This window comes from Notolepis coatsorum (genome assembly GCF_963971535.1).
Source record: "Notolepis coatsorum genome assembly, chromosome: 19".
Lineage (NCBI taxonomy): Eukaryota > Metazoa > Chordata > Actinopteri > Aulopiformes > Paralepididae > Notolepis > Notolepis coatsorum.
The window spans coordinates 85,814,657-85,829,117 of NC_140183.1; the positions used below are offsets into that span (position 1 = coordinate 85,814,657).

General features: G+C 44.0%; 1 protein-coding gene across 2 annotated transcripts in view; it reads right to left on the bottom strand.

Annotated features, from left to right (window-relative positions):
- The window catches only part of setdb1b (SET domain bifurcated histone lysine methyltransferase 1b), a 68,136-nt gene that overhangs the window by 26,332 nt on the left and 27,343 nt on the right, over positions 1 to 14,461 (bottom strand). The window contains exons 8-14 of one of the 2 annotated variants that reach the window (XM_084336201.1): positions 13,593 to 13,666; positions 12,757 to 12,947; positions 12,357 to 12,486; positions 10,635 to 10,920; positions 9,307 to 9,405; positions 5,445 to 5,739; positions 3,632 to 3,893 (exon numbers count right to left, since the gene is read on the bottom strand). In XM_084336201.1, the coding sequence (XP_084192327.1) occupies positions 3,632 to 3,893; positions 5,445 to 5,739; positions 9,307 to 9,405; positions 10,635 to 10,920; positions 12,357 to 12,486; positions 12,757 to 12,947; positions 13,593 to 13,666 (1,337 nt within the window). Of the gene's footprint in view, positions 1 to 3,625; positions 3,894 to 5,444; positions 5,740 to 9,306; positions 9,406 to 10,634; positions 10,921 to 12,356; positions 12,487 to 12,756; positions 12,948 to 13,592; positions 13,667 to 14,461 lie in introns of both variants that reach the window. The other variant, XM_084336200.1, reaches the window with a different exon arrangement.

Consider the following 14,461-nt stretch of genomic DNA (forward strand, 5'->3'; position numbering starts at 1 on the left):
CCAAGAGGAAATCAACGCGCCGATTATCCGTGCGCGGCCCGAATGTGCTTGCGTGCACGTATAATATTGATCATCTAGCGTTTATTTGAAAACGATTCATAAATAGGCCGACGAATATCAACGTTGTGGAATATTCCAGTAAAAGACGATTTTCATAGAATGGTACAGAATGAACTGTTTTTTATCTCAAAACGGGTGCTTTTCTAAATGCTCTAAAACAGAAATGAAGCGATAAAAAACCAATCTGCCTTGACAGCACTGACTGGAAAATAGTCTTTGATAAGCGACGGGCAGATTAGACACATAGCCATAATTTAAAACATAGATTAGGCGATATTAACGTTAACATTGAAGTGGATGGTGGCATCAAGGGGGTAAAAAGGAAAACCCGGCGTGGCACTCAAATTGTTAAAAGGATGACACAAAAAGCCAGACAGAGGGCTTGTTTCCAGTTTCAGTGTTTTATCAAACTGAGAATTTTTTTATTTAGGATATTTAAAATGTCTTCCAATGTTAAATAAAGGTTTATTGCACTTTGAAATGGTTTCCTTGCATTATTATGCTATTATTATATTATTAAAAAAAAATAAAGGTTAATTGAAAACTTTTGGGAAATACATTTCTCAACAAAAAAAAAATCTCAAAACCGCAATAATATCGCTTATCGCAATAATTTCTGGGACAATTAATCGCCCAGCAAAATGTGTTATCGTGACAGGCCTAGCGTTTAGTATTATTGATCACCAATAACAGTGTCCGTGTAACTGCCACATTCACCGATCGGCTGCTTGCGTTACACAGCAAGCTCCGATCAGGCTGTAATTTAGGTGAAAAGGGTCTTACCGTCAGCCCGTGGGATACCGCCCAGCATTTCCCCGTTATCGATCGGCATCTGGTAGATCGATATGTCCATTGGTTGATGATAAATCCCCTTATTCCATGGTGAAATCTGCGATTCGAAACGTAATTCACGGTGCATGCTGTTGGTTCGGGATCAGGGTCATATGAAACGCCATTGGAAGGTAAAAAAAAAAAAATTCCATTCGCCCACATGGTATACTGCAGTGGAGCGATGGCGCCCCTAAGAGGATCTGGCCGGTATTGCATGTTCTCGATTCCACAGACGAGGGTAGATCTGCAGAGCCGGTCGGGGATCTTGATCCGGTTATTAACACTTTGACGACCGATGGGCTTAGTCTAATTAGTGGCTAGAGGGCCGGGGAATGTAAACAAACATGTGGGTTTTCTAACAGCTATATCTATACTTTATAGTGTTGCTATCTGTCCATTCTCATTGTCAATTGAGTGCATAAACCGTCCCTTCAGAATGGCTTAAAGAGAAAAAAATCCATCGGTAGGTTGTCATTTTATAGCGCCGTGAATATAAGCTTTATCGCAGATTTCGTATCATCTATTTTCTGGAAAGCTTGTTATAGAGCTAAAGGCTACTAACGTTATATTCAACGGCATTTCCATTGTATATATGCTAATGAAATAACATGAACTGCTTATGATCCGGACTATCCCAGAGCATCTATGGATGAAAGGGGGGCGGCGGGGAACGTCGATTATTATTATTGATTACCAATAGAGTGTCCGTGTAAGTAGCCACATTCACAGATCGATTGCTTGCGTTGCACATCAAGCTCCGATCCGGCTATAAATTAGGTGATAAATGTCTTACCGTCAGCCCGTGTGATACCCGGCAGCATTTCCCCGTTATCGATCGGCATCTGGTAGATCTATATGTTGATGATAAATCCCCTTATTCCATGGTGAAATCTCCGCTTCGAAACGTGATACACGGTGCATGCTGTTGGTTTGTGAGCAGAGTAATATGATACTCCGTTGGAGGGTACAAAATAAATTCCATTCGCCCACAATGATACTGCAGTGGAGCGATGGCGCCCCTAAGAGGATCTGGCCGGTATTGCATGTTGCCGATTCCACAGAGGCGGGTAGATCTGCAGAGTCGATCGGGGATCTTGATCCGGTTATTAATATGGAATAAAACAATAACAACTTGCCACGGCTATATACGTGCCTCTGGTCCACAACGCATGGCACCGAAACCCGTATTTATACGTGGCTGGTCCCCATTGTGTTAATATGGAATAAAACAATAACAACTTGCCATGGCTATATACGTGCCTCTGGTCCACAACGCATGGCACCGAAACCCGTATTTATACGTGGCTGGTCCCCATTGTGTTAAGGGGATGCAGACCAGAGAAAGACATTCGTCTTGTTTACATCAGGGTCCCCCATTTTCAATTCATAGTGACATACATGACATACTACAGGTATATAGTAATGTTACATTTGTGACATGCGATATGCAAATATACAGTACTGTTACCCATAGATCCTAACAGAGATTATACATATGATGGGGAGGAGACTGTACATTAGGAGGGGGTGGGTGGGTTGGAGAAAATATACAGTACTGTTACCCATAGATCATAACAGAGATTATATACATATGGGGAGGATACTGTACATTAGCAGGGCTGTACGCTAAGCTTTTTCACTAGGGGCACACTTGCCCCTAAATGAGAAATGTATAGCCGTTTATAGAGATCTATGCCAATTAATGTTTTATGTATATCCGGGAATTTCTTTTTATAAGAATTGAGAGGTATTTGTATATGTGACCTTTATTTTGAAAACAGTGTTGCGACGCAACCTTGTTTAAGTTTGCGCTTTTGACAGTGAAATGTTCAGTTCAACTTAGCTCGAAGGAAAGACTAATCAAAAAGGTTTAATTGACCCGTATGAGGCTCTTACGGTAGGACTTTGATTGTTTATAGAAGAGGAATGTAATACTATGCAAAACGAGCCACTTTCATACGGGGAACCGTGACAATTATTAGTATTATCTTATTTGCATATTGTCTCATTATTAGATAGATAGATAGGTTGATACTTTATTGATCCCCGGAGGGAAATTTAAGTAGACAGTATTTCACGTCCTAATAGTGGGCGACTCACCTAATGCATGGCTGAACGTTAGAAGTGTCCGTGTCCCCGTCAATCATCACTGCCAGATCAGACTTAATTTAATCGGCTATGGTCTCTTATCATCTCTCCACATCGGACGTGGTTGTCATAAGATGGACTGATATCCGCTCCGTTCTTCTTGCAGAGCAAAATTAGCGGCTTAAATGTATTGAAAGGAAGTTCTTTGGCGATGCTGCTGCACAGAACTGGCCACATTCAGTTTCGATTCGATTGTTCGCAAGGAATTCTGGGATTTGGTGTTGGATGTGGACTCTACGCAGACGGGGACATGGTATTTAATCGCACGATAGACTACAACTTCCAAGTATATAGCGTGGCCCAGATTCACTTCACACGCAAATCTTTTTTTTCACACAGGCAGCTACGCAGTAAATTCATTCATTGCCGACAGATTTTTTCATAGCACCGCAACATTATGCTCGCCAATGACTGCTTGGCGCGGCCGCGGTAAAAAAATTAATAAGCCCCTTTTCATGATATTTGACGCCTCCGATTGGCTCAGGTTAAAATCCGTCACGACTCCGAATCAAATGACTGAACTCCAAATAAAATGGACGGATATCCGTCTCAAGACGGAACGCTTAAATGCCTGGCTATATCTGACCCTTACTGTAGGCCACGTCAGGGGGAGGTCTGCTGTCGATCTCGTTGACGCAGGAGAGCGGGATGTCCTCCTCCCCTTTTGTGATGTCGTGAATGTAGTAGAAGGGCTTCTGTGGCTGGAAGGGCCGGTCGACCAGCACGTATGGGTCCAGGCAGAACATCTCGAGGAATATGAAGTCACAGTGTGTCTGGAACAGGTAGCGCTCGATCTCTCCCATGTTACGCAGGCACAGCCCGCACGGCGCCTTGTAGATCACATGGAAGGACATCTGAGGAGAGGACACAGGGGAAGGGGACACAGGGGACGTTAACCTGTGTGAAGTTAACTGCAGACAAGTTATCGGAAAATAAATACTGTTAAAGTCAGATCTGAAGTGAGCTTCTGTTTTGAAGTGACTGGAAACAAATGTTAAAATGGAGTTAATGGACTGCATTTATAGTTTCAAGTTTCTTTAATAGTTGTCATACAGAAGTACAGAATACTTTTATACAAAATGCTTCTTACTGTTACGCTCCAGAGACTGTGCTAGACAAGATAAGTATGAAATAAAATAAAGTAGCATGTAAAAAGAAGTAAAAAGAGGTCAGTGTTCAGTATAGACATATGTACAATGTTCGATGCAGACTAGAAGTAACCGAGTTACCATACAATATACAATATACTATGCAATATACTAATATACAATACTATATAGTGCAAAGCAGAAATGGGATGAGGTACAATTTAGGTACAATTTACAGTAAGGTGTACGAGTTGTAGTGCAAATCCTTTACCAATAAATATAAAGTGTATATAGCGCTTTTATCCAAATATTGTATATTATATATATGTATATATATTTTCTTTTTTACTGTATAAAGCACATTCTCAGGAGGCTCATACGGAACCAAGCATTTCACTGTAATGTACATATATGTGACAAATAAAACAAAACTTGAAACTTGAACAAAGCGCTTTACAATTTATGCCTCAGTCACCCATTCACTCAAACATTCACACACCGATGGTGGAGGCAACCATGCAAGGAATCGAGCCCAACCTTGCCGTCACTGAGGCATGGCTCCTCCCTAACCGTGCCGTCACTGAGGCATGGCTCCTCCCTAACCATGCCGTCACTGAGGCATGGCTCCTCCCTAACCTTGCCGTCACTGAGGCATGGCTCCTCCCTAACCGTGCCGTCACTGAGGCATGGCTCCTCCCTAACCGTGCCGTCACTGAGGCATGGCTCCTCCCTAACCGTGCCGTCACTGAGGCATGGCTCCTCCCTAACCGTGCTGTCACTGAGGCATGGCTCCTCCCTAACCGTGCCGTCACTGAGGCATGGCTCCTCCCTAACCGTGCTGTCACTGAGGCATGGCTCCTCCCTAACCGTGCTGTTACTGAGGCATGGCTCCTCCCTAACCGTGCTGTCACTGAGGCATGGCTCCTCCCTAACCGTGCTGTTACTGAGGCATGGCTCCTCCCTAACCGTGCCGTCACTGAGGCATGGCTCCTCCCTAACCGTGCTGTTACTGAGGCATGGCTCCTCCCTAACCGTGCCGTCACTGAGGCATGGCTCCTCCCTAACTGTGCTGTTACTGAGGCATGGCTCCTCCCTAACCGTGCCGTCACTGAGGCATGGCTCCTCCCTAACCGTGCTGTTACTGAGGCATGGCTCCTCCCTAACCGTGCTGTTACTGAGGCATGGCTCCTCCCTAACCGTGCCGTCACTGAGGCATGGCTCCTCCCTAACCGTGCTGTTACTGAGGCATGGCTCCTCCCTAACCGTGCTGTTACTGAGGCATGGCTCCTCCCTAACCGTGCTGTTACTGAGGCCCACCTTGCGGTTCACCCTGCGTCGTCCCGTCATGCGTCTGAAGTCGTACAGTAAGGGCGTGAGCAGGGGGTTCCTGCCCCGGTGCATGTCCGACTTGGAGGGCCGGATGCGGTTCAGGCAGGCAGCCTGGCAGCCGTGCATCATGTAGAAGATGCGATCGGTCGGGGCCCGGTAAGAGGGCTCTTGGGGGATGGTGGTGATGGTGTGGGGCATGAGAGGCTGGACAGGGGGGGGAGGCGGCAGGAAGGGTGGAGAGAAGGTCTGGATGGTGCTGGGCGGGATGTTAATTATTCTCCCACTATGGAGGGGTGAAAGAGAAGAGGAGGAGAGAGAGTTACAATGAATCAAACATCTAAGAGAAGGAAACGGTCCTCGAGGAACATCCCAAACATTGGACCTCATTCTCGAACATTCTCGTAAGTTTCCTCGTAAATAAGCTTGTAAGAAGTTCGTAAGAGGAAACTTACGATAGATCTCCGGATACCCGAGTGAGTGAAAAGGTGCTCATAAATGGCCAAAGTGTTCTTAGCTGCGATCCACTGAATGAAGAACGTCACTCATTCTTAAACTGAAAGCGCATTCAGGTACAACCGAATTTGCATACAGAAACGCCCCGTCAGCTCCTTATAAGGTCATTCAACACAGGGCTGTGTGCAAACGGATTAAACAGGTACTGTAGCGCGAAAGCAATTGGCAACTGATCAAAATTAGATTCACATTTATTGTCATTATACAGCACAAGTACAATACAATGAAAATAAGTTTGGCATCTAACCAGAGTACAAATGTAACAGTAAAGTGCAATAGTAACATACAATGCACAGGTGATTAAACTGGGTATAAAATATATAAATACTACTGAGTAATAGTGCTCATCAGGTGTATGTACAGAGTTGTAGTATAGATATGTACAGTGATACAGGTATAAAGACCCTAAGTCATACTGTAGAACATGACATGTTATTTAGTACTGTCAATACGGGTACAAGGCCACCCAGAAAAAAACGGCATGGGACGAGATAACAGGTGAGTTTAACGTGGTGTCAGGAGAGGAGCACACAGTGGCTTAAGTGAAAAATAAATGGGCTCATGTGAAATCAGTCTAAAAATTTTATCGCAAAACACAGGAGAGAGATGCTGGCCACTGGAGGAGGAACAGCGGGCTCAGGGTTGTCTGAGGTGTGTTAGCTGATTGCGTCCAAACACATCCAGCGTTTTTTCAGCAGTCCGATGATGTGCTCAGCGGTAGAACGAGTGTGCGCATGGCTCTCATTGTAGACCACCTCCTGCTCCGTCTGGGAGTTGGTGAGTGCATCAACCAGGGGGCCAGCACATATCCGTGGTTTCCTAATAAAACAAGTCATTTGAATAATGGAAGCCTACTGTTGCTGGAACTAATCATTACGTACATATACTACCAATTAGCCATGCATCTCCAGCGTCTCCTTGCTCGAAGTGCACACCCACAGATCTGTTCTGTAAGAAGTAGGAGTCATGTACACCTCCTGGAAAGTAGGAGACCACATTGAGCAGGTGGTTCTTGGCGTCGCAGATGATTTGAACGTTGATGGAGTGGTATTGCTTTCTGTTGAGATATGGAACCACATCTGGGGAGGGTACCTTGATGCGCCCAAGGTGGACAGTACCTGGACGTGTGGTGGCACAGGGTTTGAGCGTCTGGTCCGGCTGGCTCCAGGGTATTGCACAGGTCTTGGTATGTACTCATCGCTCTCTGCAAATAGGTCTGCATGATCGCGGTACTGGTCCTCAGTGCACGATCAGCGATATCTTCCAGCCAGGGGAGGAAACTAACTTTTTGGCTTACCAGCCAACTGGCGAGTATATGATTTTTTTTAAACAGCCAAACTGATTTTTTACCAGCCAAAAAATCGCTAATTGTGATAATTACTTCTTTGTATGTCTTCGTCTAAATTGATTTTCAATCATAGTAATAATCACATCGTGTCTCTACTCTTTAAAAAATGTATTAGCATAAACATTAATAAGTGTCTCTACTCTTCACAATATTAGCACAAAACGTGTATTAATCACACCGTCTCTACTCTTCAAAATATTAGGATATCACATATTAACATGAAAGAGGGAACTATTCTGGACTGGGTTGGGCTGAACTGGGCAGTGAAAGATGCTGGACTGGGTTGGGCTGAACTGGGCAGTGAAAGATTCTGGACTGGGTTGGGCTGAACTGGGCAGTGAAAGATGCTGGACTGGGTTGGGCTGAACTGGGCAGTGAAAGATGCTGGGCTGGACTGGGTTGGGCAGGGAAAGTTGGGCTGGTCTAGGTTGGGCTGGACTGGGCTGGGCAGTGAAAGAACCAAGCATTTCACTGTAATGTAATAGCTAAATAAAATAAACTTGAATTTGACTTGTTACATTTGCACTCTGGTTGGATGCCAAACGTATTCTGGTTGTACTGTACTTGTGCTGTATGATGACAATACATTGGAATCTAATCTCATGTCAACGCTAGGGGTTCAGCAGGTGTATTCTGAATGACAAGTATGACAACATCACCGGTGTGAAGGGCATATGGGCGAGTGGTGATATGGGGGGGAAACCCGGTAATAATTCGGTAATAATAAAATGTCACTCGGCTGCATTTAAGCAAAGCCGCTCAGTATAGTCGTCCACTATGTTCAATGCGCATTATGGTAGCTTGTTACATGCTAGGTAGCTAGCCGGCTAATGCTGGGTTAGCCTCACGGCCACTTGTCATTCTCATCCGACTCGAAGGAGACATGTCGTGTGCTGTTGTTCGCCCCCATGTCAGACAGACCGCACTGATATCCGACGACTCTACATGCAATTATTTTCATCCACGATGTGTTTTTGTCTAAGTTTGTCTCTACGTTGTCAAGCCAGTGACGGGAGTCTAGGTCTGCACGCAGTGGTCTATCCACTTCCCCTAGATGCGCGACATCTTCTAGAAAACGAGTGTTCATTGGAGGAGCTTAGAGCGCATCTGTACAACGATGATGTTCATTGGTTATGGATTATTATGTGGCGCAAATGGGAGGAATCATAAGGGGGGAGTCAGAGTTAGGCTTGTGCCAGTGAGCGAATCAGCAGATTGCAGAATAACTTTATTTAGTTTTGTTATTATTACTAGTCGTCAGACTGGCGAGTGGTCTTCGTGAATCACTCGCAAAACATAAAAAATACTCGCATTTGGCGAGTAAAGTGGCCTAATTTCCTCCCCTGCTTCCAGCAGCAGTAGATATGCCATATTGTGTGTCTGCGCGCTAGGTGCAGCTGCCCAGGAGTGCGCAGCTCTGTATGCATCCTCACCAAGCCGCCTGCATCAGGCTGCTGCGTCGTTGCTAATAAACTATAGATTCATATAAATAAAGTTTAGTTCTTATTTATTAATTTATTCACTTGTCATTTGCAGTGTTTGTGTAGTGCTTTTATTTATTTTCGGACATCACGATGCTTCGTTGAGTCATGACTATAAATGTAAAACGTAAATTGTTAAATGATACAAATAGTCATATTTATTATTATTATTATAATTAATTAAATCCGAGGATGTCTGTAGAATCGACGTGAACGCAATCACCAAATTATTTCTCCCAAATGAAGCCATTAACCCTTTCCACGCCAATAACGTCGTACGACGGGTTTCAAGTTCATGCGAATTCTGCCAATAATAATAATCATAATTTCATATTTTCGCCATGGTATTCATATTTCACTCACAGAGCCTTGTCGGATGCTGTGTGAGCCAGCACAACTCTGCAACGCTTACGATGAAATTTGCTCGTAACTTTCTCGTAAGTCAGTTTGAGAATGAGGACCATTGATACCGAAGTTTAGAGTCTCACTCCTCGGACTTTACCCTTACCTGGGGAAGTTGCTGGGAATGGCAGTAAGGGAGGCGTGAGTGCCTCCTATTCCAGGAATGAAGGGAGAAGTACTCTTCTTGGCCATCTGCATCTTATTGCTACAGGACAGCCAGGGAAAAGAGAGAGAGAGAGAGAGATTGATATTATAATAATTATCCATCTGTATGAAAGGTCCATTGCCATGTTTAATTTTGAAATCTCTAAAAAAAAAAGGGGGGGGGGGGGAAAAGACAGTTGTTATTGTTCTTCTATGTAAATTTAAAAGATCATATGATTTAACAGGTAGAATCTGTAATGTCGTCAAACAGCGACATCTAGGCAAAATATGTGTGGGTTGGATTTCAGTGGGTATAGAGGAGGGGTTGCTACTGCTGGCCACACCTCAGGCTCTACCAAGAGAGGTCTGGAGAAATTCACAGAATAATAAGTTACTAAACCCTCCAACCCACATGTCAGACCAAAACAAAAAAGTTAATAAAGCGCAATGTGACACAGGGCTCTTTTGCTGTTTGACGGCATTGCAGATTGTACCTTTAAAGGGAATACTCCACCTATTTTAAGATGCCTGTTTGATTGGTTACAAACTGGGAGTTATTTCAGCCAGTCTAAAAACCACTAACACTAGTGTTTTGGTTTTTGGGATATTGGAAATAGGACTTACTGGTATATGTTAGCAGATTTTTTACCTTTCTGATTGATTCTCAACATGGTTACATAATAAAAACAAATATTTTTAACCATTTTAGATCACTTCCCGGTCATATTACGCACATATTTAACAATATATGCCAAAGAATAAATGTCTTCGTATTCTTATATAAAAATGTTATAATAACAAAACTAAAAACGAAATATGACATGCTTACATAAGCTCGCACACAAATCAATTTCAACCAATAATTTGGTGACATATTTTTAACACGCTCCCCCCTCCAGATGTGTAGGCTAGCAGTAGCTAATAGCCACTTTTCAACCCTCAATTCCTCCCAATGTTATGTCCCACCTGCCTATCCTGTTTCACTCTGCAATACGTCACACAAACTAGACGCTCTCAAAATGCCAGCACTTTAACCATTCAGAAGGACTTAAATGGCATCTCTCGGACACGGGTCCACAGCTAGCTGCTACCAATTTCAAAACCCTGAAACAATAGTGTTTCCAAGAGCTTTCTTTCGGGGTGAGGGAATAAATTAGCTCCCAGTCTGTAAGAAATCAAGGCAGGTGTCTTGAAATGGGGCGGCATATCCCTTTAATAGCTCTAGCGTGTATCAAGAGCACTCCCGACACCGACTGACAGTCGGGTCAGAATGTGTTGCGTGTTCCTCACTCGAAGCGCGACTGTAAGGACTGCAGGGGCTGCATGGGTTGTGGAGGCTGGAAGGACTGTGGCGGCTGTAAGGACTGTAGATGCTGTGGAGGCTGTATGGGTTGTAGAGGCTGCATGGGCTGCATGGGCTGTAGAGGCGGCGGGGACTGTAGAGGCTGGTGTGGCTGTGTGGGCGGGCTGCGTATGATGGGAGGAGGGGGTGCCGGTGGCTTCATGGGCGAGCCCCCCAACCCCAAGTGTCCCTCACTGGTGTACTGGACCACAGGACCCTTACTCCTCAGAGCGCCTGTGGAGAGGTTGCCAAGAATGTGAGAACTGTGCAAAAAAAACTAAACAACATTCTTTTTTTTAAGAGTGTGTGCGTGGAAGGTTGCTACTGAAGCAGGCGCCGAGATCCTGTCATCTTGCTCACATTCTATATCTTTCATTTCAGTTCGTCGACAAGCATGATTTATTTCTTATCAGGGTAGAGACCATGTCACTATTATCTTTATTTCCTATGTATCCTAAAAGGGTAGGGCAGATACCATCCACTCAATATACTCTTTATCTTATGTATCCTAAACGCTTAGCCTGATGTTGTATCCTACATCAGCAATCATGGTTAATCTTATTATGAGGCAAATGTCAAGAGCAAAGGCTGTTCCACTTTTCTTTTTGTTCCATCGTCAACAATACAGCCAATCAACACGTGTGACTTGGTATGTAGAAATTAATTAACAATGATGATGTCTCTATTAAGGGGGTTCCCCTGGCACTACCGCCGAGTGTGTGCGTTACCAGAGGGTTTGTACAAGCGCTACAAGGATGAAGGGCGAACAGACCTCGCATATTTAGGCTACCTGTATCCAACTGCCAAAAAAAAAAAAAATTATTTTCTTTTTATCATTCCATTTGGGCTGTGGGGGTGCTTAATGTCTGACGGAAGGCTTCTTGTCCTCTGCAAAAGCATGCAATTGGTCCACTGATGGATACATCTTGATATTTGTCTAGTCTAGTGTGTTCATTAGAGGTGAAATCCTCTTTCAGTGCCTCTGTGCCTGTTTTCTTAGGCAGTTAGCCTCTGGTATGCATGCGATTAGCATTAGCCACGCTTCTATGCCTCTTTTCTTTTGGAAAGAATGATAAAAAAAATTTAAATAAAAAAAAATAATATATATATATTTTTTTGTATTTGACTAAGAGGCTGGCAGTCGACTATGGCTCCTTTCGATCGATTAGTCGACTATTCAACTAATAGGGGTCTGCCCTAATACATACACACCAAACGGTGAAGGAAACCATGCAAGGGCTCTTGGGGAGCAGTTAGGGGTTTTACTGCTGCCCCACCAACCACACCAATCCCTGCCTCCACTCTTCTTACTGGGACCCTACTGTAAGAGATACAATAACCCATGCTACAGGAACAGATTATCCAGTATTGCCACTATGGTACTCAAACTATACGAGACTCCTTGTTTTAAATAGTTCACAATACTGTGCATTCCGTACTGGGCAAATTATTCTGCATACGTTTGCCTATAAGCCTGCAACAACTAGTAAAGTTGATCATTTGTCATTTGATTCTGTTGATTGACACCGGCCACACATTCTAGTTTAAAAAAAACAATCCTCACTTTTTGGGCTCCTTTTTTTTTTTTTTTAATCTTTCTCAGTCCATCGACGTCTGCTCACCAGTTTTCCAACCTTTCACGAGCACCTGGTAATACTGATAAACCTCACCCATGTTGGGGCGAGTCCTCTGCTGGCCGGACATCTTCTTCTCCTGAGTGTTGGCGGTGGTCATCTTCAGGTTATACATGGGCTCCAGCCGGGTGGAGCCTCGGTAGATCCACTCACTCCTCTTGTCGTCCTGATCAACACAATACAACTCTGCTACTGCAACCACGTGACAACGTTTCTATCCACCTGTTATATAGACCAGTTATATGGTACAATCCACTTTTCCTGCTAGCAGCAAAAGTGGATGTGTTAAGACACTCTGCGTTGTGGGGTAGATTAGGAGGACTGAAATGGCACCAAACACGAGAGCAGCCATATCTAATAGAGTTCCCCCATTGCCCACCCCCTAATCACAACCCCCGTTTCACTGAACTGATGCGACCGGGATGTGATGTCATACCAGGAAGAGGATCTTGACCAGGCTTCCGTCCACTTCCTCCACCCTGCTCCTCCACCAGGTGCCCTCCCACTCCGTCTTGATGACCTGCCCGCCCTTCAGCAGCACCATGGGCCTGTTGGGGTACGCTGTGATGTACTCCTCGATGAAGTCTTTGCACGACGCATCCTCTATGTCTTCCCATGTACGCCTCACTGTGGAGGGAGGGGGAGAGGGAGAGAGAGACAGAGAGAGAGGCAGAAAGAGAGAGAGGGGGTAAAGAAAATAGTTGGCTGTCACGAACTTCCTTTATGTAGTTTAAAACATCCTCAATGTCCACATGGCTTCACCAGAGCAGGGATATAATGTTAGTGAATATTACATTTTCCTTTACCAATTATATTGTTGCATCATCAGTGGGATATGTATATATCCCAATATAATAAATCTGTGAAACGATGGAAGCCAATCATACTGGTGATCTTGTATAGTGGTTCCTAAAGGCCCTCCCATAGTCGAGCAGACTGTACACAGAGCAGACTCCGCGGAGGTCCGCGCGGACTCAAAGGGAGTCAAAGCAGACCCACAGCAGAGTGCAAAGTGCGAAGCTCCTATTTTCTGACGCGCGGACGTCCGCTGAGATCAAAAGCTCAAAGAGTCCGCGCGGACCTCCGCGGAGTCTGCTCTGTGTACAGTCTGCTCGACTATGGGAGGGCCTTAACCTTGTTCGTGTCAAGGTGAATGTGTGTAGCTTTGTGAGTGTGAAGCAGGGAATTGCTAAAAGAAAACATAAATACTTAGAGAATCTACCGTAAGTAAATAAAGATAAAACATTTATAAAAAAGAGGGTGGATTCTTACTCGGTCGGCAGACAGGATAGAGCTCAGGTAGTGTGACATAGGAGGCATAGCCATCATCAAAGAAGATCAGGAACCTGAAACACACACAAACAGGGCTCAAACCAGAGTCCCTCTCCCCTTCCACTAACCACCATGGGACCCTATTTCAGAAGAAATATGTACAGTAGTCAATGGCGAGTCAAATAATTTTTTTATCCTGTTTTGTATGAGGGGTGGAAGTTACAAAAATTGATAAATGAATGTGTAACCGATTAAAATGCAATCAAATCAAATAGTCACTTGATGAATTAGCAAATGATTTAATTCAGAACCAAACTGAATCATCAATCAAATGAAATAACAATCAAACACATAATTTAAATAAACTAGACTGGTTTTATCTAATCACCTTTAACCCTTTCTCTGCCACGCTTATATCCATCCTTGTAGCCAGTCTGCCAGCTCTATTTGTCTATGGAGATGTTTACCTTCTTTGCAGGGCTATAACTTTTTAAATTGTATTGCTAAATTGACATTACTATGGCCCATTCAACATCGATTAGCTATCGTTCAGGATGTAGGAACGTTTTACTTTTTCATTCACACATTCATAGAAAAATACGGTCTAGAGTATACATATGTTTTTATCGTTTTCTGCTGTATTTCATAGAACGTGAGTTATAGCCATAAATGCATATATTACATCATCAAATGCAGTTTGATACCGATTGACGCCAGATAAAAAATGTCAACTGTACAAGGTCCCAGACGTTATGACTAATCATGCGCGGTTGACCGGAGGGGGGGGGGGGGGGGTCGTTTATAAGTCTGTGGCCGACGTTAAATCATTCATGTAGTATGGGTGATATATAGATCAGAGCAGTTTGTAT